Genomic DNA, 21,241 nt, shown 5'->3' with positions numbered 1-21,241 from the left:
TCTCGCAGTCCGTGAGTTTGAGCCCCACATTAGGCTCTGTGCTGACAGCTCAGAGACTGGAGCCTGCTTCAGATTCTGTGTCTCCCTCTCTCTCTCTGCCCCTCCCCTCCTCTCTCTCTCTCCCCAAAATAAATAGACATTAAAAAAAAATTCTCTCGCGCGCGCGCTCTCCCCTGTTCATGCTCTCTTTCTCTCTTTAAAAACAAAAACAGGGGCTCTTGGGTGGCTCAGTCGGTTGGGCGGCCGACTTCGGCTCAGGTCATGATCTGTCGGTCCGTGAGTTCGAGCCCCGCGTCGGGCTCTGTGCTGACAGCTCAGAGCCTGGAACCTATTTCGGATTCTGTGTCTCCCTCTCTCTGACCCTCCCCCGTTCATGCTCTGTCTCTCTCTGTCTCAAAAATAAATAAAACGTTAAAAAAAAAAATTAAAAATAAATAAAAATAAAAAAATAAAAACAAAAACAAAACTGGAAACGACACAAATGGATTAGCAAAACATAGTGAATTCATTCATTGGAGACTATCCACAGTCAGAAGGGACAAACCATTGATAGTTGAAACCACATGGATGGATCTCTAATTAATCATGTGAAGCAAAAGAAGAGAAGACAAAGGCTACATATGGATGTGGAAACGTTGGGGTTCGGAGCTGTCGGCCTACAAAGAATTCTTGAGACATCTTTGGTCCAAAACGTGGTTTTACTAAAGCACGAGGACCAGGCCCCTGGACAGGAAGAGCTTCTAGGACATTCTGGAAAAGGCAAAAGTGTACAAAGGGAAAACAGACGAGGGAGTTCCAAGGGTTGAGGCCATAAGGAAAGGTTGACTGCAGAGCAGCCAGGAGAAATTTGGGCGGTGATGAGACACTTCCGTTTCTCCATTGTGGTGGTGGTTACAGGACTATATGCATCTGTCAGAAGTTGACTGTACGTGAAATGGGGCGCATTTTACCGTATGTAAATTATACCTAAAACGTGAAAAAAGAAACAGGAAACGAAACAAAAGCTCAGGAATATGGGACTCAGGACCCATGGGATACCACGCAGCCATTAAATGTTCTATTTTGAGTGGAAGCATATTTAGGGTCCTGACAAAAGGCTCGTGGAACGTTAAGAGAATGAAGCAGGGTGGCAAACTACATTTGCGGTATGATCCCAATTTTGCAAACCGCGTGCGTACTGCTGGCAACGACGACACGATACGTGCGCTACACACGTGCGTGTGTAGAAGAAAGACTAGATAAAAATACACGGGAATATGAGCAGTGCGACGCATGGACATCCGGACCACGGGTGACTTTGTCTTTCTGAATACGTTTTGCCCAGTTTCCCAGTGTCCAGCTGAACCTTCGTTCCTTTTTACAACGAAGCAAGAAACATTAACCTTGTTATTTGCAAATATTATAAAGGGGCAGGAGCAGCCTGGCTGTCCTGACCCGGAAGTGGTGCGTTAGCTGCGCCCAGTTTGCTTGCGGTCAGTTTTGCGTTGGCGACTGAATGCCGTTGGGCTCCGGGCTATTTGTCTTTGTACCTCCCCGCCAGGTTTCTGCGGCCCGGCCATCTCTGCCACACTGGACCTGACCTCACAGTGCTACTTATCCTTTCCTCAAAGCGGTCAATGTTATTTACGTAGTTCTTCGTTCATCTGTTCCGATGAAGTTTTGGGGTGACGGTGGAGGGGTCTGAAGCTGACGGCCAAGGTAGAATTCTTGAAGACGTCTTTGATGCAAAAAGATGATTTTATTAAAGCCCGGGGACAGGACCCGTGGGCAGGAAGAGCTGCGCTGGGGTCGTGAGGGGTAACTCATTACACGCGACCCCCCCCCCCCCCCCAGGTTGGCAGGGGGCAGGGAGAGAGTAGATCTCTAAGGTATTTTGGAAGCAAGGTTTCCAGGACCTTGAGGGGCTGGCTGTGGCCAGGGGAACGTCATTTATTACCGTTTAGTAAAAACCCTGCAGAAGGGAGAGGGGGGTCATCAGCTTGGAGCAGGATTGCCAGCATATATGCTGGGGCAGTTGAGATAAGGAAGTAAATTTACAGGATCTCGGTGGAGATAATGTTAGGCTAAGATCCTCTTTTGCCCCCCCAGCAGAGTGTCATCATCGAGGCAGCTGAGCTCCTAGAGGGAGGTCACTCTTGGTTTCAAGGACTTGTCGATGGGCTGTAGGCAGCAAGGGAACTTAATTTTTCATTTGCCCGAGTTTCCCCGCAGCACCACGGCAAGCACTTAAACCCCTTGCCTTTGTTCTTGGGGGGCCGGGAGTCTCCGAGGAATATTCTACCCCGGGGGGGGGGGGGGTGGGGGTGGGGGCGCTGTTAGCCTGTACTTTGTGATCAGGGAGCTTGCCCCACGCTCCCTAATCACGTTCCTCCCTTCCTTCATTTCCCAGTCCTTTCCACAAAGGATTCGAAGAGGTCGAAAACACTAGAATCTGAATTTCACTGGACGGTCCAGAATGGATGTCATCTCATCTTTTCAGGTTAGCTCCGCGAGCGCCAGAGCGCTAGAGACAAGCTCTGGGGCTGGAGATTGGAAGGCTCAGTCCCCACACCAAGCGGCTTGCTCTTCGCGCCCGCAGTGACAGTGAGGTGGGGTGCTCCAGAGCACAGGGGAGGGCCTTCCGGTCAGGCAGCGATCTGCTGGGGAACTGGGTCCCGGACGTGTCCTTTGCTGAGCGCCGCCAGGGGTGGGGGTGGGGGGGGGGGGCGGGATGGGGCCGGCACCTCCTCGCCCTCACAGTCCAACAGCACAGCCTAGCGGGCACGGCTTGTTCTGCACCCCCCCGCGTCTGAACGCCCGCCTGGCCGGGTGGCAGCTGTGGCCCGTTGGGCAAGTTCCCCAACCTCTCTGTCCTCCAGCTCCTTACCTGTAAAACTAGGAATGATCTCATGCACGTAGTTCATGGGGCTGCTGTAAGAATTCAGGAAGTTAACAGACGCTGAAGAGGTTAGAACAGGGTCTGGCACAGAGTGAAATACAAATGTGAACCACTATTCCCATTTTATCAATGAGCAAACCAAGGCTTAGAGAGACGAAGTATTTCAATCAAGCTCACGTAGCTCATTCAGGTCACACAGTTGGACCAAGTCTGAGCGAAAGGACTGTTACCTCATAGTCCATGCTTTTTTTTTTTTTACTTTGTAATGTTTATTTATTATTTTCTGAGAGACAGAGAGAGAACAGGGAAGGGGCAGAGAGAGAAGGAGACACAGAATCCCAAGCAGGCTCCAGGCTCCGAGCCGTCCACACAGAGCCCGACGCGGGGCTCGAACTCACGGACCGTGAGATCATGACCTGAGCCGAAGTCGGACGCTCAAACGACTGAGCCACCCAGGCGCCCCTCATAGCCCATGCTTTTAACCACTAGCTTCATTTTTATGCCTTTGTAAGACTGTTGTTAAGTTTCAGGGAAACAAAAATCTTTTCTCAGATTTTGGTGCAGAAAAAACCCAGCCTCCTCGCATACAGTTTCATACATGGATGAACACATGGGGTCTGGAGGAAGGACTGGTCGGGGAGGAATTGGACTCTCCATCGGAGATCTGCTTACCTTGGCAATTATCGGCTTGAGCTGGGATGACATTCGGGGTTAGACTGCCTCCGCAACAGTGTTCCCCAGATTTGTGTGTTTGTCAAGCACGTTCGCACTCTAGCCCCGCATGATCATGAAAAAGAGAAGGTAGGAACCGGTTCCCCATTTTCCAGATGAGGGGGAGGGGCTTACCGGAGGACCTGAAGCTCATTGGTTGACACGAGGTGCCCGTCTGACCCTGGTAGGACATCTCTCCCTCTGCCAGGTGGCTGCCCCTTAACCTTCCCCACCCCTTGCATGGGAATCATGGGAATAGCCAGGGATGGGATGTCACATTGGTCTGTGTCCCTTGCTCCCTGGGCTCTCTTTGGACATATTTTCCCCACCTCCTTGGGCCAGACTGTGGTCTATCAGTCTCTGGGTCCCCACAGCTTCCATGCCCCGGAGCTGGGTTAGACACATCCGCTGGTCAATATGAACAAATCAAGGAGTACATGGGATCGCTGGTACTTTTGGAGGCTCTGACTTGCTGGTTGGACCAGCGGTTCTCAAAGTGTGGTCCTGGATCAGCATTGTGGGACTTGCTAGATAGGCAAACTCTGGACCCCACCCCCAACCTCGTGACTCAGAAACTCTGGCACGTGGTCCAGGAAGCTGGGTTGTAACGAGTCCTCCGGGGGTTCGATAGCACCTGCTTTTTGGAGTTAGGCACTGGAGTTGAAACCCCAGCTCTGCCCCTAACCTGCTGTGTGGCCTCGTGCAAGTCAGTCAACCTCTCTGGTTTGTTTCCTCATCTGCAAAATGGCGCTCAGACGTAACGAGGAGGTTTGTATGACCCTTTGCCGAGAAAGGTGCTCAGGACCGGACCCGACGTGTAGCTGATAAATGTTAAGCCCAAGGCTGGATGGAAACAGTGGGCTGAGAAACTGCCTGTCCCCTGCCCGTGCGGGCTCAGCCTGGCTCCTCGAACTCTGTGCTTGGCAGTGGCCCCACGTGGTGCAGGATGACCTTGTGCCTCAACAGCAAGCCTGCCAGATTCCATCTGGCCTGGGTCTGTCCTCCCTGGGGCAGCGGAGCGCCTCTATCCCAGCCCCAGATCCCTCCACCAGTGGCCCACATCTGTGTACTGGGCGCTGTGGCCTGGGCCCTGCTGCTCACTCCCACCAGAGACCACAGAGGTCCACCCGGAAGTCGATGCCTGGCCTTCTAAGGGAAAACAGAGTCCAGAGAGGGGCACACACCTCCTGCAGGTGTCTGGGGAAGGGACGCAGCGGGCAAGGCACCGGTCCAGCAAGGTCTCCTGCTTCCGGACACCCCCCAAGATCATTCCCATTTTATGGAGAGCGAGGCTCTGAGGTTCAGGTACTTGCTCGGGCTTCAGGCCGCACAGGGGTGGGGGTCCTCCCCCGTCAGTCTGCAGTCCATCCCGACATCTTGCCAGGCAAGGGATGCTTCCCACCGGAAGTGGGGGCAACAGCTCAAGGACCCCAAGTACTGTGCCCCCAAGAGCCTTGGAGCTGGGTTGGGGGCCCTGTTTGTCCGAATTTCCTGAGACTTATAGGGTGGCCTCCAGAGTCCACCAGGCACCCCCTCCTCCCAGGTGTCAGAATGACTCGGTCCCTCCCTGAGCTTCTGGAGTCCCCTCGAGGCAAACTTGTGTCCTTCCTCCCTTCTGTCCTGGCACCGCTTAGCCTTGCATACAGTAGGTGCTCAAGAAATGCTGAGTATCACCCAGGCAGAGGGTTAGCCTTGCATATAGTAGGTGTTCAAGAAATGCTCAGTTGAATGAATATCACCCAGAGGGTTAGCCTTGCATACAGTAGGTGCTCAAGAAATGCTCCTGAGTATCACCCAGGCAGAGGGTTAGCCTTGCATATAGTAGGTGTTCAAGAAATGCTCAGTTGAATGAATATCACCCAGAGGGTTAGCCTTGCATACAGTAGGTGCTCAAGAAATGCTCGGTGAATGAATATCACCCAGGCAGAGGGCCAGCTGACTCCCCGGCCAGGAGGGGCTACTCAGGGTCAGGAGCCGCTGAGCGCCCCCCAACCATTCACTCTGCGACCGCGGGAATTTCGCTCCTGCCCCTGACGTGGCCCGTTTCCCCGTGAACAAGTGGGGGGGGTGGTCCCGTGGCCCACAGGGACCCTCCCCAACCTCCCCCATCAGTATGTTGACGGGTTGTAGGCAGCCGCCTCCTAGTCTGCCCCCAGTCACAGCCCAAGCCCACAGGTCACCCAGCAAACACCAGACCAGGCACGTAAAGGGTGGTAAAGGGTCCTGCAGCGAAGGCCAGGACAGGGGCCCGCTCGGAACTCGGAAAACCTAGTGTTTTAGCTCAAGCTGCTGCAGAGGGCATCTCTGCCTGGGTCACTCAGCCAGGGCTTGCTGGCCCTCGGGGCATTCCCTGGGGCTTGGACGGGAGCTGAAATACCCTTTCCCACCCTCTGCTGAGGGGAAGGGACCGGGCAGGCAGCAGAGGGTCCCAGGGCCCCGTGAAGGTGGTGTGCGTGTAGGGATCCCGGAGATGAGGCAGCTGGGACCCCGGCGGTTGCTATGGAGGGGGAAGGACAGAGGGACGAAGAGGACTCGGTGACCCAGCACAGAAGGTGTGGGAGGGGCAGTCAAGGATGCCAGAAGGTTCTGGCTTGGGACGGGGGGGGGGGGGGGGGGGGGGGGGGGAAGGGGGGTAGGGGGGTGTCACTCATCACCACAGTAACAGTTACCACCTCCTGGGCCCCCGGGGCCTTGCACGCCTGCCTCTAACCCTCCAACAGGAAGGCGGGCACCACTTTGCCCTGGGCAAGCGAGGGGTGGGTTGGGATCCCCTGAGGGCCAGGACGGGAGGGGGCAGGTGGGCAGGGAGGGCCCTTCAGGATCTCTTGCAGGAGCTCTGAGAGGACAGGCTGCGAACAGGGCCTGGCTGAGCAGAAGGGGTTTCATCCTGACTTCTGAGGGTTCCTCCTGTTCACCCCCTGCTCTTCAGCCGCCAGTGGGGGCTGCGAGGAAGGGCCTGCCCTGGAGAACCCTGCAGTTCTGTCACAGGACCTCAGGCAAGTCGCAGAACTTGAGTTTCCAGACCTTCCGTGTCCTCCTCTGCAAAGCAGGGGGACTCCAGCCTCCCCCGAGGCCGTCATGATGCGAGCTCACCACGAGCCCAGGACTGGCCGGCTCGGGCCTCGGGGACGGGAGCCTGCTCCGACCCCTCCCTTCCGCCCTGTCCTACCTCGCGTCTCTGCGGCAGCCGGGGGCAGCTCTGATGGGCTCCAACTCCTCATGAGCGGAGAGCAGGGGCCCCATCGCCCATCGGGTGACGAGGCTTGGTCTCCGCCTTCCTGAGCTGGGCAGAGCGGGGCTCCGGCGCCCGCCTCGCTCCTCTGACTCCGAGGGCCCAGTGCCCAGAACGGGCGCGTTTCTGGACGAGCCTTACCAGGGTTCGGTGTATGGGGCTGTGGCAGCCCTCGCAGCTCTTTCTCACCTTGCCCTTTCGACTCAGGCCGCCCCAGGGAGGGCGGAGGGCCCCACAGGGATTTTGGTGCCACAGGCCGGGTGGGACTCCTTGGGTAACTATGGCTCTAGGGGCCTCCGTGTCCGCTGCAAAATGCAGCGGGGAGCCTCATCCCGCTCGCGGGACGTCCGGAGAGGGCCATGCTATCTGCAGGTACCGTATGAGCAGAGCACAGGGCCCAGGAAGTGTGTTCACAGCAGCCCAGGTGATGGACGGTCGCTCATCTGGGTCCAGCCAGCCTGTCTACGCCGGGGAAGCCCAGGCCACAGCGTGGCGGGTTTTGGGGAAAACCCTGAGGGGTTCAGGTGCCTCAAATCCGCAACCTCTTTCTTTTGCAGGGGACATAATAACCCTCTGGGCAGCAGTCCAGTGCCTGGGATCTCGCCCAGCTCCAGAGCTGGTAGATGCTGACGGAGACACGGTCGCACCGCTGACGGGAGCGTGAGGCACACACGGCTCGGAGACGGTCACACTCACGAGACCAACTGTTTATTGATTTTTTTCCCAAAATACTATACATTTAAAGAAACTCCTAACTGAAAAGACTTGACAATTTTTGGTAGATCTGTAGCAAAGGAATGAGGATTTCTGCTGGTAAGTTTTCATGACAAGACAGACACACACCCACTTTCCAAGCAAGACCTCAAGCTCACTGGAAACGTTGAGAAAATGCATAGCTTGTGATGGCGGCGGCCATTCCAACAATGTCTGAGTTACACAAAATAAAGGTTTTCCCTCCTCCCCTCCCTCCCCTGCCCTGTCATTACAGCGTGGCTCCTGCCCCAGCACATCTGCTCCCGATGACCACGGCTGCTCAGAAGAGACCCCCGTGCTCTGGGGTGAGACCCAGCTTTCGTGCACTCACGAGGAATAAAGGAGGACTGTGGACCCTGCGGCTGCCGCAAAGACACGGGAGTTTGTACAGTGTTCTGCTACGGAAAGGACTAAGGCTAGTCAGAAGGCGGACCCACAGCTGGCCGGCGAGGACACGCTTCCCCACAGCTGTCTCCACTTCAGAGGCCCAGGGCCGCGTCCCGAGCCCAGAGGAGGCCTGGCCCACCGGCCAGGCCTGTGCCCGAATGTCACAGTCTTCAAGCAGTTCAGTTAAACCCACTGTCAAAAGCCGATACGTCTCGTTAAAACAGTAGGCGAACTCTTTAGATTCTCTGAATATCAAATAATATATACAGATATACACCAAGAGAGGACAGTCTGATGTAAAGCATCTTCGGCTACAGATGCGTGTGCTTGAAAAGTTAGTCTTACTTTTTAACCTTCCAAATCACTGACAAAATCGTTAACCGGCAAGAGGAGAATCTTAAACGCAAATAGGATGAAAATAGCTTTTAAATATGGCGACGCGGGGAGTACGACGTAAGGTTACCCCCGAAACTCGTGGAGGACGCCCCGACGCAGACAGCATTCGCGGCCGTGCCCAGCCTGATGCGCTCCTGCCTTCCCACCGCTCTCTCTTGCCTCCCAGGCCGCCCGCCCCTCTCGATGAGCCACGGCGGGACCTACCGGGCGGCACGGGAACAGACCCCCCCCCCCCCCCCCCCCCCCCCCGCCGCAGGACTGGTGTATATCAATCTGTGCCATCGTTTAAGCATAAATGAGTGGAAGAACAGGCATGTAAAAAAAGCATCACTGTACACAGCCTTTAAACGAAGGACCTCAAAGTCCTCACTCGAGTGAAGCGTCCACTTGAGTTGCGGGTGAGGAGACTCGTTGGAGAAAGTCATCGGCGGAGAGAGAATCAGCGGAGGCCACTGCCGACTCGGAAGAGGAAAGGAGGAAAGACGAGGGCGAGACTACACAGATCTGCGAAAAGCCAGCACAGCACGCACAGCGGGCGGGACAGGGGCCGGGGCGCTTGCCGTCCTACTGTGGCTTCCTGCGCGCAGACCTCTCCGACGGCACCGCGTGCGGGAAGGGTGCCGAGTCCCGGGTGAAATGACCGGCGCGTCCGCCTTCGAGAGACACCATGAAGCCAAGAGCAACGGAACCGTCAGCCTTTGCAGGAAAAGGAGCGGACGCTCACACGGCCGGCTGGTGCCGGGGGTGTCGCTGCCCGGGCCCGACGGCCAACGGAGCTCCCGGGACCGCTGCCTCCACCCTCCGCCAGCCAGCCGGCTGGCCCGTCACTGGATTGCCTCGACGTAGTTCGCGGGGTACAGGCCGACCTGTCCGTTGTCCAAGCGTCCCTTGCACCAGCCCTGCTCATCCTCGTCCTCGATCTTGGTCAGCTCGTCCCCTTCAAGACAAGAAGGGAGCGGTCCTGGTGAGCGGGTGGGCGACAGGCTGACCGCCCGGTTAGAGTCGCCCTCGTGGCTCAGCCCCCACCCTGGGCCCACGGAGGGTCTCGGACCTGGGGGGAAGGGGCAGGCATTCTCTGGGGGACAAAGCGGGGCCTGCGGCCTGGTTATTTCTCTACTAGGTTGCACCTGAAGCCGTCCTTTCAGCCACAGGGGCCTCTGAGAGGTGTCATGGCTGCCATCTCTCAGTGACCCTAAAACAAGCAGCTCCCACAGACACTGCAGAATTAAATGCCACAGGCCCGTGCCTCCTGACTGTCCCAGGCCAGGTCAGAGGAATCCTTTCCGAGGGTCCACACCACCCCTCCTCCACCCTCTCCTGCTGTCCTCCCTCCCGGGCCCTGGCCCACTCGGTCTGGTATCTCCTCCAGCACTCACTGCCCTGCCTCATGCCTTCGTTTCATCTGTGTCCAGAGCAGGCTGTGGGAAGGGCAGGGACCCATCACTCGGTCCCCAGCGCCCAGCTCGGGGCATTTGTCCTCAACCCCCCTCCAAACACTGTGAAATGGAAGCCATTCGCCGCCTGTGTTAGTGTGGCTGATGCACGTCTGGTCTGTTCGGACACGGAGGAACCACGAATTCAAGCCAGGCCCCGGGCAGTGGAGGAGATACACTCATGAGAGGGGACAGAGGGAGGCCCGGCCCTTCCAGGAGCCAGACCAGGGGGACGAAGACCAAAGGTGGGGTCGGGGCCGTGGTGGGGGAAGGTCCAGGCCTGGCGGCCAGAGGGGGCCAGAGCCAGGGGACGGGCGAGGAGCCACCCTGCGGAGACGCCGTGGGAACCCGCAGCCCGGACCTCCCCGGGAGCGAGGAGCCGGTGGGAGCCGGTCGGCCCAGCTAGGAGACGGGGCAAAGAGCCCTGCGCCTGGGCCCCGTTTCCTCATCTGCAGACCGGGTTCCGGGAGGATTAAGCGTCAGATGGGGAAAGGGCCGGGTGGTGGCCGATATGCACTGAGCAGCTGCCGTCACTCCCATGTGGGGGTGGTTTTTCCTGCAGCCGCTGCGCCCGAGATGGGCACCGGGCCGCTCTGTTAGCACCGGCCCCCGCGCATCTCTGACTCGGCAACATCAGCAGCGAACACGGGGCGGAGGTGAGTGTCGCGAGCGGTAAACTCCATCTTCTCCTGTCCTTCCCGCCCCCCACTGTGGGCTCCTGGCAGGGCCGACGCTTCTACAACTGGCTTTTCCCTCATTCCGCCTTGCGTGCCGCCAGGCTCGCGGGTGCACGGCGAGGCCACCTCCGTGACACTCGCACGGGGTGGCAAGGGCGCCAGGGAGAGGCTCCGTGGGCACCTGAGACCCCGAGGAGCAGCGAGCGCCAGCACAAGCTACAGACAGAAGGAAGCGGTGGCAGCCGGGGGCAGACGTCACGTTACAAATAACACAGAAAACAGACACGGTGAAGAGGGCAGCTTTTGGGCTGTGAAACGTGAATCGGTGATTAAAAGCATGGGTCTCAGTCAGCGTGCTTTTATCAATTCACTCGGAGCAGACGAGGATGTTTGTATCTAAAAGCTGTTGGCAAATCCAACAGGTGGGACTCAGAAAGAATTAGGAATTAATGGGGCACCTGGGTGGCGCAGTCGGTAAAGCGTCCGACTTCAGCCAGGTCACGATCTCGCGGTCCGTGAGTTCGAGCCCCGCGTCGGGCTCTGGGCTGATGGCTCGGAGCCTGGAGCCTGTTTCCGATTCTGTGTCTCCCTCTCTCTCTGCCCCTCCCCCGTTCATGCTCTGTCTCTCTCTGTCCCAAAAATAAATAAAAAACGTTGAAAAAAAAATTAAAAAAATAATTAGGAATTAAAATGATTAAATCGAGGGGGTGCCTGGGTGGCTCAGTCAGTTACGCGTCTGACTTTGATTTTGGCTCAGGTCATGATCTCACTATTTGTAAATTCGAGGCCCACGATGGGCTCTGCACTGACAGCAAGGAGCCTGCTTGGGATATTCTCTCTCCCTCTTTCTCTCTCTCTACCTCACTCTTTCTCTCTCGCTTGCTCTCTCTCAAAATAAATAAATAAACTTAAAAGGAAAAAAAAAAAGAATCAATGAACAGATGAAGTAAGGGGCTAATGACCACTAGATCTCAGAAACTGGGAAAAGGTGCGTTATGGTGCTTAAGGATTCTCTACAAGCGGCCAGGGGCACCTGATGACCAACCCTGGGCTCGAGGGTGTGGGGCCAGCTGCCGGCCTGCCGAGCACACGACACGGCCCTCCGCCCCACAAGCTGGGCACGGGGGTCCGTCCCAGTGCACACGGCAGCCTGCGCTGGTTGAGCTCATCCACCTAGAGGGGTAGGTGCTGGATCAGGGGTGTCTGTGAGGAGGGAGCAAGGCAGAAGGAAGGAGCTTGGCTCTCTGTGGGCCCACGTCTGTGGGCCTCCTCTGAAAGGCTCTAAGATAGGCTCTTTCAAACTGAGGGTTGCAACCCATTTTGGCAAATTGCAACCAGCATTAAAAAACAAACAAACAAACAAACAAACAAACAAACAAACAATAAAAGACAAAGGCTAGAAAATCTGCGGCCCAGGGCTCCCGTAATCTGGATCTAGACTGTTCTGTAAAACAGAAGTTTCAGCTACTGGCAACAGAGGTGTGCTGGTGATAGAACACATACGATGTGGCCGCAGGAGTAAGTTCAAAAGGCACTACCCTAAAACGGGACTCCAGGTGGCCCAGGGGCACACCGAGTGCTATTCTGGGGTCTGGGCCAGGAGGCTGGCTAAGGGCTCCTCTGCCAGCTGGGGGCGTCTCTGGAGAAAGGCTTCCCCTGGGGACCCCCAGGGCTGCTGGGAAAACTGGCTGGTGCTGGAGACCAGCATGTCCTGCCCAGTGCCCCGCTGTGCCCGGTCCTCGGTCCTGCAAGGGGTGGCGCCTCAGGCAAAGGCACCAGGGCACCTCATGCCTTCTAACGTGTGGCACTGAGCACCTGCTGCTTTTGAAATGTGGCGGGGAGGACCGGCAAACGAAACTTGCAGGAGTTTCCCAGACTTAGAAAAACAAAGACACCCCCTAAACCCTAAGCCCCTAGCAGGTCGGAAGCATCCGCCCCAGATGCCCGCCAGGGAGCCCACCTACCAGCCTTGAAGCTCAGCTCGTCATGCTCCTGCCCTTCATAGTCGTAGAGGGCCCGGACCCGCACTTCTGTCCCCGAGGTGGCATCCTCATCAAATGGGTTTGAGTCCCCGTTGGCGTCGGTGGACGAGAACGGGTTGTTGGACTCGTCATCTGACCAGTCAGTGGGGTAGCTCTGGGTCTTCTCGTAGCTGCTCACGCTGCAAGAAAGGAAGGGTTGACCCGGCGCTCCGAGCACGGGGCCGGCAGAGGCGCGAGGCCCTGCCTGGAGCCTCACCCCTGCCAGGGGAGGCCGCAGAGCCCTGGGGCCAGGCAGGGGGCTCCTTCGGCAGGAGAGGAGCCCCTCGGCACACCTGTCTCCCTGTGGTGGTGGCGCGAGGGCCTCGACGAGGGTTAGCAGAGTACAGAAAAGAAGCAAGCACGGATTATTAACGGGTGCCCCCCCGCCCAGCGAAAGAGGAGCCAGAGGCTGTCTACACCGGCAGCCGGGCACCTCCTGCAGGCCTCGTGCATTGCTCTGAGTGCCAAGGGGGCAGGAGCCTGGACAGAGAGAGACGAGAGACAGAGCGAGCAAGGTGGAAACCGGAGGGAAATGTTTGTTCACCAACTTTTTGGCCTTAACGTCCTCCTTCTCACTGACGGTGCTCCCCGTGTCGTCCTCGTCCTCGAAAGGGTTGTAGTTGGACAGTGACTGTGCTGACCGTGTGGGGTTGCTCGGGACACTAAGGTCACTACAGGGAGAGAGACAGCTTTCAGGGGACCCCAGCTCGGCACCCCGCCCGGGGCCTGCATGCTCCCAGCTGCAGGATCACAGGGCCAGGGTCTGAAAGGACACATCGGCCACCCCCGCCCCGGATAGGAGAATATGTTGTTTGAGTGGGAAGATGGTCTTAGCAAAAACACTTAGTGATATTCTGGTGGCTAAACACACTTACGGCGTCTAAGAGAGAACGACACTGCCATTTCCCCTCCTTGCCTCTGGACACTGGCTATCCTGAACAGGAGGCCTGGGGTCGGGACAGGCTGCCGCTAGAGCCCAAGTCATGTCTGGGCTTTCGGCTTCTCCCCACAGCCCCCCAACCTGGCCCCCGTTCCCGATGCTGTGAGCTGGCGGGCCAGCCTGAGGGGCTCAGCCTGGGGAGCAGACAGCCTGGGAGGCTCAGAGCCCTGCTGCGGAGAGCAGGAGGGAGGCCCCTGGCCCTCGCCAGACCCCACAGCACAGCACTCTCCTCCTCCTGACTACAAAGGGTCCGGTGGCCTCCTCCCCACTTCTTGGGTTAGAGCTTCCAAAATTGGCACCAAAGCCTACTGAAGCCCTTTCCAAGCCCTTTCCAAGAAGAAAGAAGGAGCCCTTTTGTGCTCCACAGAGAGAACATCCATCTGCACAACTGTATCAGCCACCTACTGGGTGCCAGGCCCAGAGGGGACAGACTGGAGAGAAATCTGACCCAAGCCCGGCCCGGTGGCCAACAGCCAGGACGCAGTGACTGTGGGCACAAGGCGCAGAACAGGATGGCCAAGAAACGCGACAGGCCCCTAAGAGCCCTGGCACCTGACTGTGGAATTAAGCGGCAGGGTGGGGCCTGTGGGGCCAGCACCGCCTCCTGCCGCCAAGTGGGGGACTGTGTGCGGTCGGCACCCACGGCGCTGGATGGATGGCCCAGACAGAGTTGGGGGGGGGGGGGGGGCAGGGCACAAATGCCACCAGTGACCCCAGGTGGCCAGCCACTGCGCCTCAGTGGCCTGGCGAGGGGCACCGGACCCACCGGACCCAAGCCTGGGCTGTATGCCTGAGGCCAGCAGGCCCTCCTCCCTCCCTGGCACCTTTCTCTTTCTGTAGGGGGCTGGTGCTGGGCGGCCCCGGCTGCCTAGACTCTCCCACGCCCTCCTCCCCGACCCCTGGGGTGGTGTCTCACCCTCCACACCCCTGAGCCAGTCACACAGGTGCTGGCCTGATCCCTGGGACAGCTCGTACTGCTCTGGCCACTTCACCAAGTTTACCTGTCCAGATGGAGGCACAGCCATCTGAATGGTTAACCCATCACGTCTGCCCAGGAAGCCCGGGTAGGAGCTTCAGTGCCCGGGGATGCAGAAAGGGCTCCGGAACCTTCACGGACCCTCCCAGGAGGCACAACCGTGAGGTCTATCATTACCGTTGTGGCAGGGAAGCCTCTGGGTGCGGAGCCTGTGCGCCAGGAGTGGCCTCTGGGAGGGGCAGCTCCGCAGAGGAGAGCAACACCCGCCCGCCGGGACGCGGAGGCCCGGGGACAGGCCTCGTCCAGCACACGCTTTCCCAGAGGTTCCAATGACCTCAGCATCACCTCTTCTATCCAAACTAGGTTTCAGCAAACAGTGACGTGGGAAATAAAATAACCAACGCTCTCACCAAAGAGGTGACATGTGGGGGCCTGGGTGGCTCAGTCGGTTAAACGTCCGACATCATCTTGGGTCATGCTCGCGTTCTGTGGGTTCAAGCCCCACGTCAGGCTCTGTGCTGACAGCTTGGAGCCTGGAGTCTGCTTCAGGTTATTTGTCTCCCTCTCTCTCTGCCCCTCCCCCACTCACATTCTGTCTCTCTCGCTCTCAAAAAAAAAAAAAAGGGGGTGGGTGGGACACATGACAATGCTGTCCTGTGCTGCCCCCACTCCCAAATCAGGCCCCTGCACACGGCACAGGAAAGCAACCTGGCCAGGATGCCTGGTCCCACCAGAGGGGGCCACGACAGCGACCTCCACCTGCCCATGTGCCAGTGGAGATCCACAACGACCAGCCCCTGACATCAGCTCCCGCCCTCACTTGGGGCCAGAAGCCATGTGTGTGGCAAAGGCTCCCTTCTCTGGGTCCTTCCACAGCTCTGGCACCAGGTGAGCTGATGATCCTTCCCAGGGCTGCCCTTGGGCCACTACCCAGCAGAGCTCGGATGCCCTGGAAGCATTTGGAAAGACGTGTGTGTGGGGCTCCCTGCAAGGCTTCACTGGGGAGTGTCCGGCCCACGCAGAGGACCCAGGGGACCTATCCCAGGGGACGGAGGCTGCCCCAGTGCCCACCTGCTGGGCTTGCTCTGCAGAGCCTGATCGCCTGTCTGGTTGATGCCCGTCAGGGTGACGCCGTCAGTAGCCTTCTTCTTCTCTCTCCGGCTGAGAGTTCGATTCAGGTCTGCGGACCACTCCTGGGCAGCAGGCACCGAGGGAGAGAGACAGGGAAGTTCATGAGTTTGAGGCCACGTCAGTCTAACACACCGGCCAGCCAGCCAGTGGCCCGCCCTGCCTGGCTAGTGACACGTAGCCTCGCTGCCTCGATTTTGCCTTGTTTTGCAGCCGACCTCAGGTTCCTGGCACCTTCCTACTCCCCCTCCTCACTGCTAAAGGTGGGGACTTGGGCCTGCGGTGGCCTGGTCTCGGGAGGAGAGTTTGGCCAGCCAGCACGCAGGTGTCCAGGGAGCCTCCCCATCCGGCCCCTGCCCACGTGGCACTAAGTCTCCGGCCACCTTAAGCCACCAGGGGTCGCCAGAGGCCTCGCCAGTTTCCTTGAGCCTTCCAAATTAGCTCTTTCAGCAAAGATCCTTCCTATTTATTCCCTAAAGTGTTTCTGGCTCCCAGGGGAACAGGAGGGCTGGCTACAGGACTCTGAGCAAGCCTGCAATGTGGGGACCGCACCACGGGGTGCAAACGCACAGGGCCTGGATGTCACATCACCAAAGGGGCAGATAAGCCAGCTCGACCTCACAGGTCTCCGGGAGCGGCTCCCTCACTGGCAGCACGTGCTGCGGGGCTAACCGAGCAAAGAGTCGACTCCCCAAAGGTTCCCTAGTTTGCCAGCACGTAAACAGCTTTTATCAACTGCACTGAGGGACGCTGGAAGCGGGGAAAAGGAAGAAGGGCCGTCCCTAACACGTGTCCCTAACACGATCTTGCAGAAAGGCAGGTAACCCCACCCGTTACCAAACCACCTCCACTGAACTCACCCTTGGTGTGATCGAGGCCACAGCGTGGCCCACATGTACCTGTAGGGCCTCCAGATTAGAAGGCATCTTAGAAACACCAAGTCTAACCTGCCAACTTGTCAGACGAGGAAGCTGAGGCCCAGACAGAAAACGTGACCTTGGCCACACAGCGTTGGTGGCAGACTTGGGCCTGACTCCAGATCCTGGTCACCTATTTGTTGATAATTATCTTCCCAACCAAAATCGGCTGACTCAGAGAGACCCGTCCCGACTGGGTGGGCTCCCCAGGGCCCACGTAATCGACACCAGGCCGGCTGGGGAAGGAGGGCCGGCCGTTCACGAGGACAATGACCAGCACGGGCAGAAATGCTGCCTCAGCTCCTCTGCCGGCACCAGGCTGTGGAGCCCACACGCAGCCCACGCGGGCTGGACACACACGGCACAAGGTTTGGAATTCAATACATTAGCCAAACAACAGAAACTTACTTCATCCTGCGGCATGGAAAATAAAAACAAATAATTTCATTAGACCCTGTAATTTCATGACCCTGGAAGGACCATTAAGCATATGCCACATGGGGGTGCTGCTTCCCGGCCTGCAGGACCCACAGACAGAAGGGCCACAGTGTGCTCTGGCCAGGACACCCACCCCAGTGGGACGGCCTGTCAAGTCTTCCTTCCCCGACCATTCCGTTCCCTAAGGGACTGGCGGGGGGTGACCTCCTGAGCCAGCTCCCAAGAGCAGCACACGCCCCCTGCAGGGGGAAATCCCGGCTCTGTCCACAGGACACAGGTCAACTCGCCATCCACCGCCACTGGGGGGGGAGGGAGGGCAGGGAGGCTATGTGCCTTCTCCTGTAGGTCCGCTTCCACCCTGGAGGGCCCTGGGGCTCTGCTTTGTGCAGGTGCCTCGGAGGAAGGGGCCCAGTCTGCTCTCGGCGTCCTGCTGGGGGAGCTCCTGCAGACAGTGCAGGGGGCCCGCCCAGCTTTCTTCAGAAGCTCCAGAAGATGGAGGCACACGTATGAGGCCTGACACAACGGCCAGCACGGACCAGGTCACGACCCCCAGCTGCCCGAGGAGATGGGCGCCCGTGGTCCTCCCCATTTGATACGTGGGAACAAATCGCTCGCTCAGCGTCCCACAGCTGGTAAGTGGTGAGGCCAGACGTGAGTGTAGCCTGTACCCTGGCGGCTCTGGAGGCAGGGGAGGCCCCTCGGCCCTCGCACAAGGCGTCCTTCCCAGAAGGCAGCACCCGCGGGCCCGCAAAGCCTTTCCCGGCCCCTGCTTCATCACAAGGTGCGGAGAATCCCTTCCCTCAGAGAAGGAGGGTGGTAGGACTCACGTGGGGCCCGATGGGGCCTGGCGACCGAGTCCTGTGTCTGGAAGAGACCCGAGGGCCTCAAGGCCTCCCGTTTTACATGTAAAGATACTGGAAGGCTCGGACCCAGGAAATCAGGAAAAGAGGAAAGTTAACCCTGAACCAAAATTGGTTGAATTTCCCGTCTGAAACAAGGCAAAGTGCCTCGTGTGAGGGGGAAGAAGAGCCCACTCTCCACCCCGTCCCGGACCGGAGGCCTGCCAAGCCCAGCTGCACGGTGGCTGCCCCCTTCTCAGCCGTCTGGCAGGGTGGGGCGGGGAACTGGGGCCCCCGCGTGACCTGTGGGTCCTGGCACTCACCACCAAGAAGAGAATGCCAGTGGTCACCAAGTGACCGTCCGAATTCTTAATGAGAAGGGTCTTTACTGAGATTCAGAAGGCCCTTCAGTAGTGCCCTGGGGACTCTGAACATGAAGCTGGTTTCTAGAACAGCCATGCTTAAAGGCTGCCCCACAAACAGGGCAAAGGCCAGCACAGAGTTGAATGAGAAAGTCAGCACATGTCTCAACCTCACGGGCCCAGGACCCTGCCGGACCAGCGGGGTCACGGGCACAGCCTCCTCTTACCTCAAACTGTGGCCAGTTCATGGACATGCCTGGCCCGTGGTTGGCTCTGAACCACCTCAGGTCCTCCACTGCGTCAGCGGCTTTGATGCTCTGTTCCAGGTCGCGGTAAATGTTCTTGTAGCTAAACCAGAAAGAGGAGACAGGACCGTCTTGAGAGGCAGGGAAGGCTACCGTTCATCCCAGCCAAGAGCCGGGGCACAGCAGGCACATGGTCTCCAGCCACACTAGAATCAGCTTCATAGCACGGACCAGGAGGTGCTGCCTGGGTCGGCGGGATGGTCCCCTGGCCTCCGCGTGCACAGGAGACAAACAACGATCACGGTGCGCGAGCCACAGCTTTGGCTTCCCACAAATTGGCTTTTTGTCGTTGTTATTTTTTATTTTTTGGCGGGGAGGGGCAGAGAGAGAGGGGGGCACAGGGGATCCGGAGTGGGCTCTGCACTGACAGCACGGAGCCCCATGCGGGGCTCGAACTCACGAACCGTGGGATTGTGACCTGAGCCGAAGTCAGATGCTCAACCGAGCCACCCGGGGGACCCTTCCCACAAACTGGCTTTTAAACCAAACGGGCCGGGGCTTGGCGGCAGACTCACTGCCCGCTGGGAGCACCCTCTGCCCTAGAGCCTCAGAGGGAGCACGGCCCCGCGACACCTTCCCTTCAGACGTCCCACCTCCCAACCGTGAGAGAGTAAGTTTCTGCTGTCCCAAGCCACGGGTTTTTGGTATTCTGTCACGACAGCCCCAGGGGGCCACTCGCCATCTACTCCCCAGGGAGGCGAGCCCCCGCCCCCCGTCCCCAGCCAGCGGTGCAGCTCCTGGCAAGTCACGCTCCACAGCCGGCCTCTGTTTTCTCGCCAGTGAGATGGGAAACAGTGCCTCCCACTGTACGGACTCTCCTAAGGAACAATGAATGCCGGGAGAGTAGCTCCGCGAGGACTGTTTCTATCGTGTCACACAGGAGACAAAGAGAATGTAATTTCCTGCAAACGACGAGCCTTAACTTGTGAGTCCTTTCTGAACGGCTCTGCTATATGGATGGCTAAAGTCCACGTCCATAGTTAGCCCAGACCTCTGTCCCAAAGGAGGCATCACGGGACCAGGGACGAGGCGAGTGTGGAAGAAACACCGCGGCGTCCACGTCATGGTTCAGAGCGGAGTCTCTGAGGGCCCGTGCCGTCCAAGGGCCACTGAGAAGTCAAGGGCTGAGCAGGCAGCCAGCGGCTCTGGATGGAAGGGCCTCGCGAAGGGCTTCGAGGCAAGGCGGTCCTGAGGGTGGGGCACCCCAGCCCGGGAAGCACGGGGAAATGCTCCTGGCTTGATTTCAGATACGCCGCTGTGGTCGGTCCAAGCCGCGGCCCTCCCTTCCTACCCGGGCCCAGAGCGCGTCCGCGGAGCTGGCGGCGCATGGCCCGAGGCCCCCCGGCTCAGGCCAGCCGTGGGCCATCAGCTGCCACGGGCAGGGGGAGGGGAGGGGAGTACACCACACAGGCCGAGCCCGTGGCACAAGACCCTCCCCGGACAGGAGAACTCAGCAGGGAGGAGGTCTTGGGACAGACACGGCCACCCCCAGGCCTGGTCTGGAGAGCAGTTACTGAGCTGGACGCAAAAGCCACTTTCCACGGACCACATGGGGACGTGCTCCCTCTCTGAACGGGAACTCACCTGGCCACGTTCGACAAGTCTAGGTGCTTCTGAACTTCCAGCAGGACTTCCCGGAAGAAGCGCAGGCGCTTTTCCTCAAACCGCTGGCACTGCTCAAACACCTGCTCCATGTTCTCCAGGTACTGGGGGGTGCCCTGGTCGAGCTCCTTCAGCGACTTCTCATACTTCTCTTTGGTCTACAAGAAAAGCCGGCACCACGGGACGAAGGTTCATCTCCGCTCACCCCGGCTCCCTCTGGCACAGAGAGAGCCAGCCGGGCTCTGTGCCACCCTGTTCCTCACCCGCCTTCGCCCCTTTCCGCCACTTCTGGCGTCATCGGCATCTAGACCCGGCAGGTGACAATATTCGGGCAGACGCTTTGAGGGACTTCCTAGGGAGTAAGCAGGGTGAGGAGCTGGGACCCAGAGTCCAAGGATCGACTTCCTCAACGCCCCTCAGGTCCCAGCCCACGGGACTCCCGCTCCACCCCTGCTCCCAAAGGGGACACCCACCCGAGCTGGGCGGGGAGAACACTGGGCAAGACGCCCTTCCCACCCCCACGTGGCCAGGCCCCCCAGGCTCATCGCCCAGGCCTCTACAGATTCCAAAGCACAAAGAGCACAAGCTCTGGAGTGTCACAGACTCCACTTTCAAATTCAAGTTCAAGTCCAAGCTGCCCCACTCCTGAACTGCAAACCACACTCTTGGCATCTACCGGGCCTCTCAGCTGGAACCAGCCCAGACAGGTAGATGCTGGGGAAGGGGTGTTCACTCTGGAGCCCAGGGTGCGTGGTCTCGAGCACCAACCGCTGCCACGCTGACTCCCATCCACGTCATCTACCCGTGTCCTCTCTCCCCGGGGAAGGGCTGCCAGGTCACCCATGCACCTCGGACCTTGCCCACGACAGCAGTGACTCAGAAGTTATGTCAGAGGCAAGATCACGGGGTTGAGTGCCAGACAGACCTGGGGGCGGGTCCTGGCACCCCATTTTCTGACAGCCCCACTTTCCTTCGCAGAACATGAGGTACAGGCAAACCTTGTCTTATCGTGTTCCACGGGTATTGCATTTTTTCACAAACTGAAGGTTTGTGGCCACCCTGCGTGGACCAAGTCTATCGGTGCCACTTCCCCAGAAGCATTCGCTCACTTCGGGTCTCTCGTCACATTTGGGTGACTCTTGTAATACTTCAAACTTTTCCGCTATCATTACCATTATTATGACTTTCGTCATGGTGATCCGTGACTAATGATGACTCCGTAAAACCTCAGTTGATGGTTACAACT

At 58.5% G+C, this 21,241-nt stretch overlaps 1 protein-coding gene across 4 annotated transcripts in view; it reads right to left on the bottom strand.

Annotated features, from left to right (window-relative positions):
• Window positions 1-7,513: 7,513 nt before the first annotated feature.
• The window catches only part of PACSIN2 (protein kinase C and casein kinase substrate in neurons 2), a 136,130-nt gene continuing 122,402 nt past the window's right edge, over window positions 7,514-21,241 (bottom strand). For 3 of the 4 annotated variants that reach the window (XM_058741114.1, XM_058741115.1, XM_058741112.1), the window contains 6 exons: window positions 19,978-20,153; window positions 18,316-18,436; window positions 15,476-15,597; window positions 13,037-13,159; window positions 12,432-12,628; window positions 7,514-9,294 (listed from right to left, as the gene is read on the bottom strand). In XM_058741114.1, the coding sequence (XP_058597097.1) occupies window positions 9,182-9,294; window positions 12,432-12,628; window positions 13,037-13,159; window positions 15,476-15,597; window positions 18,316-18,436; window positions 19,978-20,153 (852 nt within the window). In that variant the 3' untranslated portion in view covers window positions 7,514-9,181. The remainder of the gene's footprint in view (window positions 9,295-12,431; window positions 12,629-13,036; window positions 13,160-15,475; window positions 15,598-18,315; window positions 18,437-19,977; window positions 20,154-21,241) is intronic. The other variant, XM_058741113.1, reaches the window with a different exon arrangement.

Source organism: Neofelis nebulosa, chromosome 8, assembly GCF_028018385.1.
Source record: "Neofelis nebulosa isolate mNeoNeb1 chromosome 8, mNeoNeb1.pri, whole genome shotgun sequence".
Lineage (NCBI taxonomy): Eukaryota > Metazoa > Chordata > Mammalia > Carnivora > Felidae > Neofelis > Neofelis nebulosa.
The sequence above is the reverse complement of the archived record's forward strand: the minus strand, read 5'-3'. Positions and strand labels throughout refer to the sequence as shown.